General features: G+C 44.9%; 1 protein-coding gene across 2 annotated transcripts in view; it reads right to left on the bottom strand.

Moving 5' to 3' along the window:
• The window catches only part of RNF216 (ring finger protein 216), a gene marked incomplete at both ends in the record, with an annotated part of 150816 nt that overhangs the window by 14216 nt on the left and 121486 nt on the right, over positions 1-15114 (bottom strand). For both annotated transcript variants that reach the window (XM_080703402.1, XM_080703401.1), the window contains 2 exons: positions 6988-7210; positions 10589-10686. In XM_080703402.1, coding sequence (XP_080559528.1) covers positions 6988-7210; positions 10589-10686 — 321 coding nt within the window. The remainder of the gene's footprint in view (positions 1-6987; positions 7211-10588; positions 10687-15114) is intronic.

The following is a 15114-nucleotide window of genomic DNA, read 5'->3' as shown; positions in this document are numbered from 1 at the left end:
ATGGTGCTTGGACCAAGGTCATTCTATTCTGAGCCATACTGCTCTTCCTCCCCAACAGCCCTTTTGGTCTCACTAGGTTGCTGAGAGTCTTAAGTTGCTGAGACTGGTTTCAAACCTGTGACCCTCCTGTCTCAGCCCCCCAAGAACTGGGAATACAGGTATGCACCATCACACCTGGCTTATTTTTTATTTTGAAACAGGGTCTTGCTTGGCTGTGGAGGCTGTCCTTGAACCTGTGATCCTCCTGTCTCAGCCTCCTAAACAATGGGCCACCAAGAAAGCTGACCAGGGGCTTTCTACCTCCGGGCTATCCTCCCAGACCTATTTTTTTATACTTTATTTGGAAACAGGGTCTCAGTAAGTTGCTGAGAGCCTCACTAAGTAGCTGAGGCTGGCTTTGAACCTGTGCAATCCTCCTGTCTCAGCCCCCCAAGTGCTGGGATTACAAGCATGTGTCACCATGCCCAGCTTTTGATATGAAAACCTTTTGTGCTCACAAAATAATTTATAAGAATGTGTTTCATAGATGACGTGTTTGGTTTGAGACTCTGTTCTGAGTGTTAGATACTTACTCATATGGCTGTTACAACTGGAAAAGGAAACTGGGTGTGGTGGCACATACTTGTAATCCCAACATTTGGGAGGCTGAAACAGGAGGATTGTGGTTCGCAGACAGCCTCAGCTACTTAGTACAGCCCTTTGCAACTCAGAGAGACCCTCTTTCAAAAATAAAGAATAAAAAATGGGGCTGGGATGTACAGCTCAGAGGTAGAATGTCCCTGTTCCATCCCCAGTACCTAAAAAAACAAAACAAAAACAGGCTTCAAACTCTAACATTAAAAAACAATGAAGCATGGTGGTGTGCTCTTGTAATTGCAGTACTTGGGAGACTGGGACAAGGATCACAGGTTCAAGACCAGTCTCAGCTATGTAGTGAGGCCCTCTGCAACTTAGTGAGATCTTGTTTCAAATTAAAGAATAAAAAATAGGGCTAGGGCATGTAGCTTGGAGTTAGAATGCCCCTGGGTTCAATCCCCAATTCCCCCCCCCCCCATGCATGCACACACACACACAAAAAAAAATTCTGGGAGTATAGTTCAGTGGTACAGTGCCCCTGGGCTCAATTCCCAGCACACCAAAAGAAAGGAAAGAAGGCTGGGCATGGTAGTACACGTTTGTAATCCCAGCATTCGGGAGGCTGAGACTGGAGGATCACGGTTCACGGACAGCTTCAGCTACTTAGTGAGGCCCTCCACAACTTAGTGAGACCCTGTTTCAAAATAAAGAATAATAAATAGGGCAGGGGGTGTAGCTCAGAGGCCCTGGGTTCTATCCTCAGACCTGCAAACAAAACAATAAAACAAACAAACAAACAAACAAAAAACAAGAAAGAAACGAAGGCAGGCAAGCAGGTAAGCAAGCTGGGTATAGTGGTATAAGCCAAGCCTGTAATCCCAGTACTTGAGAGGCTGAGATAGGAGGATCTCAGGTTCAAGACCAGCTTCAGAAGCAGTGAGACTCGAAGCAACCTAGAGAGAGACCCTGTTTCTAAACAAAAAACATAAAATGGGCTGGAGATGTAGCTCCGAGGTAGAATGCCCTTGGATTCAATCCCCAGTACCACAAAACAACAAAAACAAACAAAATAAAACGAACAACAATGAAGTTGTAAAAAAGAATTCTCTGCGGTTTCCTGTAGATGAAACCTAAGACGAACACAGACTTTGTTTTGTATTTAGAAAATATGTTGTCAGGAATTTTGCCACACTTCCAGAGTCTAGACTGCCGGGTGATGCTCTTCTGAATGCAGTTAACAGTGAGTGATGTACAGGTATAGTGCCTTGGTCCTTTGGCTAACTCTGATATGGCCATATATAGACAGGCAGATCCAGTATATTGGGCTATATAGTAAAGACCCAAGAATATGCTTCCCCATTTCAGAAAAATGTTTGTTCCTTTATCTACTGAGACTTGAGATGGCATTCTGTCCCTTGATCCAGAAAACTGAAGCTTGCTTGCTGTGGCTGTTTGCTTCTGTTCCTGGCCCAACCTTGAGACAGCCTATTTTTCTTTTTATACTAGGAATTGAGCTGGGAGCTATGCTACCAGCCCCCCCCCCCCTTTTTTTGAAACAGGGTCTTGCTAAGTTGCTGAGCATCTCACTACATTGTTGAGGCTGGCCTCAAACCTGTGAGCTGCTACCTCAGCCTTCCAAGTACTGGGATTATAGGTATATGCCACCATGCCAGTGAGCTTGTTTTTGTGATTCTTTTTGACTCATTTGTGGTAATGAACAGATAAAGAAAGTTACTATTCATCGTTTAGATCCTTAGTACAGCATTAGTTCAGGTTCCAAAGCAATCTGTGCTCATTAAGGATGAAAATTTGACTTCTCTCCCAACCGTCAGGGACAATTCCCTTGGTGACAACAAGAGATCCTTCCTGGACCTGCTGGCTAATGAGGCCAGAGAACAGTGTGCGGACAGGGTGAGCTTTGTTTTACTGCTCTTCTGAATGGCTTTGTGTTCTCAGAAGCCTCAACAGATGCTGGGGTGGAATTCAATCGGTCTCCTGGTGAGAATCAAGGAAACCAGGCTGATCCCTGTTTTGATGGGAACAGGACAAATGGAACAAGATCTCCCACCATGGAGACCAGAGGAAATCGGAGGTATTTGTATTTGCCTGACCTTCCTTTCAAACTTTGAGTAACTACAGAACCTTCTTCAGGTTATAAGCTGACAATCCAACAAGAAAACGGGGCAGCTGCATGCTGTGGCACTCAAGACGAGGCGGCAGTGCGCGAGAAAGCTCTACAGTCAATTCCACGTGGGAGAAGAGAAGGGAGGTGAGACACAGGACAAGAGGGAGCAGAGAGAAAGCACTCAGAATAGACCAAGCTGCTACACACCACCGTCATGTGCTGACAGCCATTCTGTTCTTTGTTTTTGGAGATGAAACACAACCCAAGGAAGACCTAGGAGCTCCAGCTGAAGAAAAAGGACCCTACTTCCTTATAAAGTTCTAGAGATGCTAGCTGGACAGCCACACAGGGAGTCAGCAGAATGGGCAGGCCTGTCACAAAGGGCCTTCTGCTTTATCTGCCGAGCACTTCCCATCATAGACCACATCTCCCTGAAACCAGCTGCAGAGAAACACTCCTTCTGTGCACAGCGCCTCCCTTTCTTCATGTACTCCTTGGTGACAGAAGGGCAGGCTTGCTGAGGGTCTAACTGCGTCATGAGCTGCATGACCAGAGTGATTCCTGAGGTCCCTCAGCACACGGCTTTCTGCCCAGTGAGGAACCTGGGCCTGACAGAACATTCCTCCTATGGCGAGGCCTGGTTTCTGGGAGGATGCATTGCTTTTTACAATGAGGGCAGCTCTAGAATGGCGCATGTCCTTAACACGGGCTAAGGTTAGCCTCCAGACCACCCACCCACGGCCACCGGTCTGCTGTGACCTTCACTCAGTGCCATCCAGTGAACCCAGCATCTTCTCTCCATGTTTTAAAATACAGATTTATAACATGTATTTTTGTATTATAAGCATATATAATTTTTTTGTGGTACTGTGTATTGACTCCAGGGGTGTTCTACCTTCGAGCTATACTCCAAGCCCTATTTTATTCTATATTTCTTTATTTTTGTAATAATGGGGATTGAACCTAGGGGCATTCTGCCCCCAAGCTACACCCCCAGCCCTATTTTTTTATTATTTATTTTGAAATGGGGTCTCACTAAGTTGCAGAGTGCCTCACTAAGTAGTTGAGGCTGGCTGCAACCCCAGATCCTCCTGTTTCAACCTCCCAAGTACTAGGGTTACAAGTGTACACCATCGCCGGGCGTGGTGGCGCACGCTTGTAATCCCCGCGCTTGGGAGGCAGAGACAGAAGGATCGCGCAGGTTCGAAGCCAGCCACGAGCGCTGGCTTAGGAGACCCTGTTTCCAAATAAAAATGTAAAAATAGGTCTGGGAGTGTAGACGGGCTTCCAGGAACCCTAGTACCACCAAAAAAAAAAAAAAGTGTGTACCATCATGCTCGGCTTCTATTATTAATTATTATTATTATTATTATTATTATTATTATTATTTATTTTTTTTTTTTGGTGGTACTGGGGTTCCTGGAAGCCCTTCTATCTCCGGGCTACCCTCCCAGACCTTTTATACTGTTTTTAATTGTTGGAAACAGGGTCTCTTAAGCCAGCGGGGCTGGCTTCGAACCTGTGTGGTCCTCCTGTCTTCACCTCCCAAGCGCAGGAATTACAAGCGTGCACCACCACGCCTGGCTTTATTCTTTATTTTGAAACAGTGTCTCACTAAATTGTAGAGGGCCTCACAAGTTGCTGAAGCTGGCCATGAACCTGCAATCCTTCTGTCTCAGCCTCTCAAGTACTGAGATTACAAACATCTGCCACCATACCTAGCCACATGTAAAATTTAACATAGCTTCTATTTTGGGGGATATATAAATTCAATTTCTTTTCTTTTTTTGTGGTACTTGGAATTGAACTGTGGAACATTCTATCTCTGAACTACATCCAGATCTATTTTATTTTGAAATGGTCTCGCTAAGTTGATGAGAGTCTCACTAAGTTGCTGAGGCTGTTCTCAAACCTGCGATGTTCCTATTTCACCCTCCCGAGTGCTGAGATTACAGGCACGTACCACCACATCCTCCTTCAGTGTAGTTTCTAAATCTATCCCCTCCATCCCTTGCTTCCTTTGGGACTGGGGACTGAACACAAAAGCATTTTACTTCTAAGCTACAACCCCACCCCTATTTTACTTTGAAATGAGGTGTCACTAAGTTGCAGAATACCTAAATTGCTGAGGCTGGCTGTAAACCTGTAATCTTTCTGTTTCAGCTTCTCAAATACTGGCATTACAAGTGTGCCTTACCATGCCCAGCCTAAATTTATACTTCATTTTTTTTTTTGTGTGTGTGTGTGGGGTACTGGGGATGAAACCCAGGGGCATTCTACCACCAAGCTACACCCCCAGCCTATTTTTTATCCTTTACTTTGAAACAGGGTCTCACTGAGTTGCAAAGTGCCTCACTAAGTAGCTGTGGCTGTCCATGAACCAGGATCCTCCTGTCTCAGTCTCCCAAATGCTGTGATTACAAGCATATGCCACTATACCCAGCTAAATATACACTTCTTTAAATAACTAGTAAACAGTTTAGTAAACTAACTTTTTTGTATTTGTCAGTAGTCTCCTTGCATAACTCTGTGTGTGTGTGTGTGTGTGTGTGTGTGTGTGTGTGTGTGTGTGTGTCTGTCTGTCTGTCTGTCAGTCACTGGGGATTGAACCCAGGGGATTCTACCTCTGAGCTACATCCCCAGCCCAATTTTCTCTCTTATTTGGAAACAGGGCCTTGCGAAGTTGCTGAGGCTGGCTTCAACCTGTGATCTTCATGTCTCAGCCTCCCAAGTAGTAGGGTTACAAGTATGGGCCACCAAGTCTGACATCTAGCAGCTTCTTAAGCTTTTCTGCCTACTTATAAATCTTTTTTCATTTCCTTATGCATCTTTTTCAGTAAGAGTGAACAGAATAAGTTGACTCCCCATCTGCCTCTCCCACAGTAATGGAAGTTTATTCAGACCTAAAATATGAGACAATTTTTTCTAGTCTCACTTGTGTTGGTAAGGCCACAAGATTAAGTTTTGGTTAATGGAAACAAAGCAGAAGTAATCTGAAGAACCTTCTGGAAACAACATTCCTTAAGAGAGCTGGCTGTCTTAGAGAGCTCTCTGGCACTTCTGACTCCATCAGGAGGAGGCTCCTTCTAGACCATGGCATCATGTGCTCCTAGGGATGTGACCTCCAGGGATGGTGGAGCAGAATGCTGGAAGCAATTAGATCCCTCGTAGACCTGCTATCCGCTCCTAAGTTGTCCACCTCCATACTCACATGCATGCTAGAAAGACTATCTTCTGTCAACCATTGCTGCCCTCTCTTCCCCCATAGCCGAAGGGGATCACTACCATTGAGCCACACCTCTGGCCCCTTGGTCAACCTTCCTACTTACTAATAACTACTTAGAGCATTAAAAGTCTGTATTTGTGAGAGTCATAAAGAAATCTATAGTTTACCTTGTTAGGGCTTTGTCAGGTTTGTTACTAGCATTAACCTGAGCAACTCTCCTTATTTTTGTATTTTCTGGAACACATCAGATGGCAGAGAAAAAGTTTATTTTCTAAAGGATTGAAAACTTTGCCTATACAATTCTTTGGAAGGCGAATGTGGTGTTACACACCTGCAATCCTACTACTCGGGAGGTTGAGACAGGAGGATCACAGGTTTGAGGCCCGCTTTGGCAATTTGGTGATACTGTTTCAAAATAAAGAATAAAATAGAGTTGGGAATGTTGCAGTTCAGAGGTAGAATGTTCCTAGGTCTAATCCTCAGTCCCTTCCATCCCCTCCAACAAAACTGTTTGGACATGCTACTTACTTACTCTTTTTTTTTTTTTGGTGGTACTGGATTGAACTCAGGGATAGGCTACCTCTTAGCTATACCCTCAGCCCTTTTAATTTTTTGTTTCAAAATAGGGTCTTACTAGGTTGCTGAGAGTCTCACTAACTTGCTGCGGTTGGTCACAAACCGATCACAAACTGAGATAGATCCTCCTATTTCAGCCTCCAAGTACTGGGATTAGAGGCATGCACCACCACTCTTGGCTATTTACAATTTTTTGAGACGTGGTCTTGCTGTGTTGCCCAAGCTGGTCTTGAACTGAGGGGTTCAAATGTTCTTCCTGCTCTAGCTTCCTGAGTAGCTGAGACTACAGCCTGGGCCACCATTCCTGCCTTATTTTCTGATGAATAGCTTTTGATTATTTCTCAGTTATTGCTGTGATTATCGGTCTATGTAATTTCCTCTATCTTTTCATGAGTCAGATTTGTCATGTATACAAGCTATTTTCCATCATAGGAATGTGCGGCAGTCCCCCCATGTGGAGGTGGGTAGCTGTACATCTACTCACAGTGGGGTCAGTCCAGAGCGAGCACCTCGAACACTCCTGGCAAGGGGCTCCTGGTGAGCGAGGGTGCTGGCAGAAATGGTCATATCCGTTGATAGACACTCGACAGAGGTAGCACATTTGGGCACCACAGCGGCAAGACATGCGGTTGCAGCCTTCGGATTTGATGAGGCCAGTTCCACACTTGTGGCATTTTCTTATGCGGGCGGCAGTCATTTTTTCTTCACTAAAAAAAGAAAACGTGATTGAAGTAGGCAGTGAAGATGAAGAGGCAAGAAAAATCAGTATTTATTTCCATATATAATGATTGCCTGTGGCTTTGGTGACACTCAAAGATGAAAAAAGCCTATGTTTTGGATGTAGAGAACTGAATTAATCAACTGTAGGACCCTGGGTAAATTTCTCAACTGCCCAAAGACTTAAGTTTCTTCATTTCAGAATTGGGACAACAGAGGTGGGTTTGGTGGCGACTTAGTGAGACACTATTTCCAAATGAAAAATTAAATTAAAATAGGGCCAGTGTGGTGGCGCAAGCTTGTAATCCCAGCATTCGGGAGGCTGAGAACGGAGGATCGCGGTTCGCGGACAGCCTCAGCTACTTAGCGAGGCCCTCCGCAACTCAGTGAGACCTGGTTTCAAAATAAAGAATAAAAAATAGGGCAGGGGGTGTTGCTCGGAGGTCAAATGGCCCTGGGTTCCATCCCCAGATCCCCTCCAACAAAAAAAATTAAAATAGGGCTGTAGGTGTGACTTGTAGGCAGAATGCCTCTGGTTTGGTCTGCAGCACCCCCACTCCCTCCACAAAATAAAATTGGGAAAATGCAACTTTCTCACAGTGAGAAAGGCTGGCTGAGGAGAAGCTTGTAGGGAGACTACCTGTTTCCAGAATCATCTCAATTGGGACAGAGGGTGGGTAAGAGTGAAAATGGAGATTGCTTGTTTGTCAGGGCTATCTGCTCTCCTAGGTATGTTTGTGGTGCTCTGTTCCCAGTAACAAAATGGCACATTCTACCTTGGCCCATGACTGTATGTGTCTGTTTTCCTCTACTAATCTCAGCATCTTATTTTTGTGTTTATGTGATATTGGAGACTGATCCCCGGGACACTCTACCTCTGAGCTATACCTCCAGTCCTTTTTTTAAATTTTATTTTGAAACAGGGTCTCACTAGGTTGATGAGAGTCTCACTACTTGCTGACACTGTTCTTGAACCTGTGATCCTTGCTAAGTAGCTGAGGCTGTCTGGGAACCGTGATCCTCCAGTCTCCGCCTCCTGCAAACTGGGATTACAAGTCTGTGCGCCACCACGCCCAGCCCTTCTCAAGATTTTTGTGTTTTTGGTTGTATTGGAGGTTGAACCCAGGGGCATTTTACCTCTCAGCTACACCCTCAGCCCTATTTCATTTGTTATTTTGAAAGAGGGTCTCACTAAGTTATTGCATGCTAGCTTTGAACTTGCGATCCTTCTGTCTTAGCCTATTATTGTGTCCTCTCTATTAATCCTCCCACTTTAAGCACACCTGCAAAGTCCTTTTTGTCCTGTAAAGAGGACATCATTGGGGGGTCATTTTTCTGCCCACTAAAGTTGGTATAGAGAATAGCCAGGAAGCCATGTGCCTGGGTAAGTCTCTGCTGTGCCACTTACTGTGTGAACATGGGCAAGTTCCCTGGGCTCTCTGGACTTCAGCTGCCTTATCTGTAAAATGAGAATGATAGTCCCACTTCCCACTTTACTTTCTGAGTAACAAAACCCCCTCCTTACTAAGACTTCATATTTAAGCTGGAAAGTCTTCCAGCTAGAGGCTACGTGTAAACCTTTTTTAAAACCTGGAAATTCCATGACTCTGTCTAGACTAATGTGGTGGTGTGAGCAGAAGTTACGTACATATTTCTTTTCTTCTTTTTTTTTTTTTTTTTGCGGGACTGGGGATGGAACCCAGGGGCATTTGACCTCCAAGCTACATCCCCTGCCCCTATTTTTTATTCTTTATTTTGAAACCATGTCTCACTGAGTTGCAAAGGGCCTCACTAAGTAGCTGAGGCTGTCTGAGAACTGCGATCCTCCGGTCTCGGCCTCCCAAATGCTGGGATTACAAGCGTGTGCCACCACGCCCGGTTTACATACATATTTCTGCATCATGTACAACTTAAAAAAAAAAAAAGCTGCCTGCCTGGCAACATGTTTCTTCCTTTCTCTTTTCCTAAGCTGGAGTATAATGTGACCACAACCCAGGACAACCAAAAAGATGAGAACACCCTGCTTAGGACATAGTGAGGCCATAAGATCAAGGAACCTGTATCTCTATCTCTGTGTGAGCTCATGGGACAGATGAGCCCCACCAGGCTGCAGGGCTGGACTGTTGCATGAGAAACAGACTTCTGGAGTACTTAAGTCACTATGTTTTATTAAGTTAGTATTTGTAAAGTGTTTAGCCACATAGGGAGCACTACACAAGTAATAGTTATTATTATTATTATTATTATTATTATTATTGATGTATTGTTTTACATTGGCAATTTTATGTAATGTGTTAGGACACAGTATCCTAGCACAACCATATAAGCAAAAATTGTACAATATAATCTAATCAAGATGTATTACACTTGCTTATTTATTTAGACAATCAGAAGAAAGAACAGCCAGGCATGGTGGCTCACAGTCGTAATCCCAGTACTTGGGACGCTGAGACAGGAGGATTGCAAGTTCAAGGCATTTAGTGAGGCCCTCTGCAACTTAGTGAAACCCTGTTTTAAAATAAAGAATAAGCTGGGCGTGGTGGCGCACGCTTGTAATCCCCACGTTGGGAGGTGGAGACAGGAGGATTGCGCTGGTTCGAAGCCAGCGCTTAAGAGACCCTGTTTCCAAATAAAAATATAAAATGGGTCTGCGAGTGTAGCCCGGAGGTAGAAGGGTTTCTAGGAACCCTAGTACCACAAAAAATAAATAAATAATAAATAAATAAATAAAATAACAAATAAAAAATAGGACTGGGGGTGTAGCTCGGAGGTAGAATGCCTATAGGTTCAATCCATAGTACAGCAAACAGAAAAAAAAGAAAAAGAAGAAGGAGAAAGAACAAGCCAAGCTTGGGGGTGCATGCTTATAATCCCAGCACTTGGGAGGCTGAGACAGGAGGACAGCCTCAGCAAGTTGTGAGACTCTTATCAACCTAGTGAGATCTTGCTTCAAAATAAAAATAAAATAGGCCGGGCGTGGTGGTGCACGCGCTTGGGAGGCGGAGACAGGAGGATCGCGCAGGTTCGAAGCCAGCCATGCTGTACCACCAAAAATAAATAAATAAATAAATAAATAAATAAATAAATAAAGACTGGGGGTGTAGCTTGGAGGTAGAATGCCTCTGGGTTCAATCCTCAGTACCAAAAAAAAAAAAAAGAAAAAAAAAGCACAATATTTACTGACTGTGTGGGTGCGAGGCATTTAATATGTGCTCTCTGGCTCCTGACATACGTCCATGAGGCTGTGGAGCTGTGGACACAGGCCTGGAGTTTAGATCTCTTCCCGAGGTCGCTTGTTCTTCCCACAGCATACTGTCCCTCTGCCACAGGCAGGTCAGCTGACAAACCCTCTGATTTACGTCACTTACATAGATGTTCGGTACTTGATGTCATCCTTTTCAGCCAGCTCTTCACAGGTGAGGCCATTATGTTCTTTCCAGAGTCCCTGACATTTCCTACAGGTCTCCTGGAGATAAAGAACAGAAACAAAGACAAATGGTGAGTGGAGACCACACAAGCTCCTGTTCAACAAATGTTCTGTGCAGGGCTCTCTCAGAGGACCTTTTCCATCTCAGCAGGATTGTTTCAAAAGACGTCTCTCAATAGAAGAGGTAAGAAGCATCAGAAGAAGGAACGAGGACAGTTTTCCTTCTTAGACCAAAACAAAGTTTCACACTCTGTACAGGAGGATTGTGGTTTGAGGCCAGCCTCAGCTACTTACTAAGGCCCTTTGCCTCAGTGAGACTCTGTTTCAAAATAAAGAATAAAAAATAGGGCTGGGGCATAGCTTGAAGGTACAATGCCCCTGGGTTCCATCCTCAGTAACACACACACACTTACAAATCAAAAGCCATGAGCTTCTTGAAGGCAGGGTATGTCTGGATCTTAATCTCACAATCCCTATGCCCAGTCCTCTGGCATGGAATTGAGGAACAGTTAGGTTAGGGTCACCAGGGGCCCTGTTCTAGAGACATTCCCTCTGCCATGCATCACTCAACACATGGGTACAATCCTTTACAGTTTAACTTCATTTACAAATGTAAATTAAAAGCCGGGCGTGGTGGCGCACGCTTGTAATCCCAGCATTCGGGAGGCTGAGACCAGAGGATCGCGGTTCGGGGACAGCCTCAGCTACTTAGTGAGGCCCTCCGCAACTCAGTGAGACCTGGTTTCAAAATAAAGAATAAAAAAAATAGGGCAGGGAGTGTAGCTCGAAGGTCAAATGCCCCTGGGTTCCACCCCCAGACCCACAAAAAAAAAAAAAAAAAAAAGTAAAAAAATTACTACCTTTTTTTCTTTTGGTGGTAGTACTGGGGTTCCTGAAAGCCCTTCTACCTCCAGGCTACACACCCAGACCTATTTTTTATTTGGAAACAGGGTCTTTTAAGCCAGCGCTGCTGGCTTTGAACCTGCACGATCCTCCTGTCTCCGCCTCCCAAGCGTGGGGATTTCAAGCGTGCGCCACCACGCCTGGCAAATCACTACTTTTTAATCTACTAGGATCCTTCATAGTTTTTTCTTTTTTTAAAGTGGTACTGGGATTTTTTTTTTTTTTTTTTTTTTTTTTTTTTGCGGGTCTGGGGATGGAACCCAGGGGCTTTTGACCTCCGAGCTACACCCCCTGCCCTATTTTTTATTCTTTATTTTGAAACCGGGTCTCACTGAGTTGCAGAGGGCCTCACTAAGTAGCTGAGGCTGTCCACGAACTGCGATCCTCCAGGTCTCATCCTCCCAAATGCTGGGATTACAAGCGTGCGCCACCACGCCCGGTTTGTGGTACTGGGAACTGAACCCAAGCATTCTACCTCTAAGCTACACTCCAGCCTTATTATTATTATTATTTTTAGTGGTACTGGGGATGGAACCCAGGTGCCTTCTACCTCTGGGCTACACTCCCAGACCTATTTTATGTTTTATTTGGAAACAGGGTCTCTTAAGCCAGCTGAGGCTGGCTTCGAACCTGCGCGATCCTCCTGTCTCCGCCTCCCAAGCATGGGGATTATAAGCGTGCGCCACTACGCCCGGCTTCAGCCTTATTTTTTTACTTTTTATTTTGAAACAGGTCTCACTAAGTTGCGGAGGACCTAAGTTTAAGGCTGACCCTGAACCTGAAATCCTTCTGTCTCAGTGTCTAAATACTGGGATTACAAGTATGCTCTACCATGCCTGTCTTCTTCATAGTTTATAAAATATTTTATTTTGAAACAGGGTGTCACTAGGTTGAGGACAGTCTCACTACTTGCTGAGGCAGAGGTTGGAACCTGTGATCCTCATGTCCCAGTTTACCAAGTACTGGGATTATAGGTAGGTGTCACCATGCCTGGTTAGCCCCAGGCCTTTTCAAAATTTATTTTTCTTGCTAAGTGCTCCCGGCTGCTCTCAAACTTGGGATCTTCTTGTCTCAACTGCCTGAAGTCCCTGGGATCACAGGTAGTGAGTGTGTCACCACAACTGGCAGTTTTGTGATCTTAAAAGGACAGCCTCAGCTACTTAGGGAGGCCCCCGTTTCAAAATAAAGAATAAAAAATAGGGCTGGGGGTATAGCTCAGAGGTAGAATGCTCCTGGTTCCATCCCCAGTCCTGAAGAAAGAAAAAAAGAGATCATTCTGGGTAGAAAACAAATTGGGGGAGAAAAGAACAGGAGTGAAAGACAAGTCAGGAGCTAGTACGGCCATCCTGGAAAGGGGCAAAGGAGGCATGAACCAGGGAGGTGGGCGAGGGTGCAGAGAAACAGACTGACTTGGGAGGAACCGAGGAAGCAAAAGGGGAGGCCAGAGTGTGGGATGAAGGTGTCAAGCTAACCACGTGGCTTCTGATTTGTGCAACAGAAGATAATGGTGACAATGATAGAGCTCTGGGTGGAGGGACACAGGTGGGAAGATCCTGGGTCTGATCTGGGTGGTGATGACACACGGGCCGGTGGAACACCCCGTGGAGATTTGAGACAGAGGGTTGGTATCAACGCTCAGCACTCAAGGGAGGGCAGGCTGGAGGCTGCTAGATTAGCACTTCACATCAATTATAGAAACATCTCCTACAGCTGAGCTTTCCACTTGTTACATAATGTGTGACTAAGGAGACTAACAAGGCACAGCGTAGTATGTATGGTACAGATGACAGCTCTTCTACAGAAGATGGTGGTGGAGGATTGCGGTACACACATTCTGCCTGCAAAGACACCCAAGGAGTTGCCAATATTGATGGCCCCTGAGTGGCTATAAGGGAGGGGCAAGACATTTCACTATAGGCCTTTTGTGCCTTTTTAAACTTTATATATGATATATATATATATATTTTTTGCAGTACTGGGGATTGAACCTAGGGGCATTCTACTTCTGAGCTACACCCCCAGCCCAATTTTAAGGCTGTCCTCCAACCTGTGATCCTCCTGCCTCAGCCTCCCTGGGATTACAGGTGTGTGCTACTACGCCTAGCTTATAAAGAAATTTTAAGAAGAGAGAGAAAAATGAAATGGACTCTTCAGGAAGCTGAGAACCTATTCATCCTTTCTTTCTTTTTGGTGGTGGTACTTGGGGTTGAACCCCAGGGGCTTTCTACCACTGAGCTATATACTTAGCCCTATTTTGTCTTGAAACAGAGTCTAAGTTACAGAGGGCCTCACTAGTTTAATGAGGCTGGCCTTGAACTTGCAATCCACCTGTTTTAACCTCCAAGTATTGGGATTACAAGTCTGTATCACCACGCCTGTAATCTCAGTACCTGGGAGGCTGACAGGCAGATTATAGTTTTGAGGCCAGTCCTTGGTAACTTAGTGAGATCCTGTTTCAAAATAAAAAATAAGATAGGTCTGGTGAGGTAGCTCAGCAATAGAGTGCCCCTGGGTTCAATCCTCTGTATCCCTTCCCCTCCAAAAAAAAAAAAAAAAAAAAAAAAAAAAAAGACACCAATCAATGAGGTACAGTAGAGTTGAGCTCATGGGAGAGTCCACACACTCTGGTGCCGGCTCTGAGGAACTCAGATGCTCTTTGTCTCATGACTTGTATCCTGTTCAGTAAACAGAAGCTAAATCAGTAATGTACTTAATTATTACCCACCAAAATGTATAGCAGCACAAAACTGTTTTTAAAAGACCTTGCGCCTTACTATTCCAGGAAACTGGCTGATAAACAACAGCTGGAGAATAGATGAGCTGGTATTTGGATCCTAACTCTCTAAACAATACTAGCCTAGCCACCCACCAGAACAACAGCTTGGAAACAATACAGCTCTGAGGCCAGGTAGTGCTTGTTAACAGTCCTCCTCCTCCTCCTCCTTTTCATGGTACTGGGGATTGAACCCAGGGGCATTCTACCTGTGAGGTTCACCCTCAGCCCTTTTTATTCTTTATTTGGAAGCAGGGTCTCACTAAGTTGCAGAAGGCCTCACTAAATTGCTGAGGCTGGCTGAGAACCTGTGTATGATCCTCCTGTCTCAGCCTCCCAAGTACTGGGATTACAAGTGGGTGTCATGCCCGGCTACCATAGTGCTTCTTTCTCACTGAAGGATCCAAGGGTCCTAGAGAGACCACGCAAACCCTGCCCCCATGTCTCAGGGCTAAACCCAGGAGTGCCCTACCACTAAACTACATTCCCAGTGCTGTGTTTTTTACTTTAAGATAAAGTCTCACTAAATTGTCCAGGCTGGCAATGAATTTGCAATCCTGCCACAGCCTACCAAGCAGTTAAGATTATAGGAGTGTGCCACCCTGCTCAGCTTGGAACCATCTCTTGATGAAATTACATAGCGAGATACTGAAACCCACAATTAAAACAAAGTGAGAAAATAACAGACAAGATGGAGTTAACATTTGGAGCTTTCTCTGTGTTCTTTTCTCTTTTTCTTTTTTTCCATTTTCTTTTGATACTGGGGGTTGAATCCAGGGGGATTCTACCTT

The sequence above is a fragment of the Muscardinus avellanarius genome (genome assembly GCF_963383645.1).
Source record: "Muscardinus avellanarius genome assembly, chromosome: 10".
In the NCBI taxonomy this organism is placed as follows: Eukaryota; Metazoa; Chordata; class Mammalia; order Rodentia; family Gliridae; genus Muscardinus; species Muscardinus avellanarius.
The sequence above is the reverse complement of the archived record's forward strand: the minus strand, read 5'-3'. Positions and strand labels throughout refer to the sequence as shown.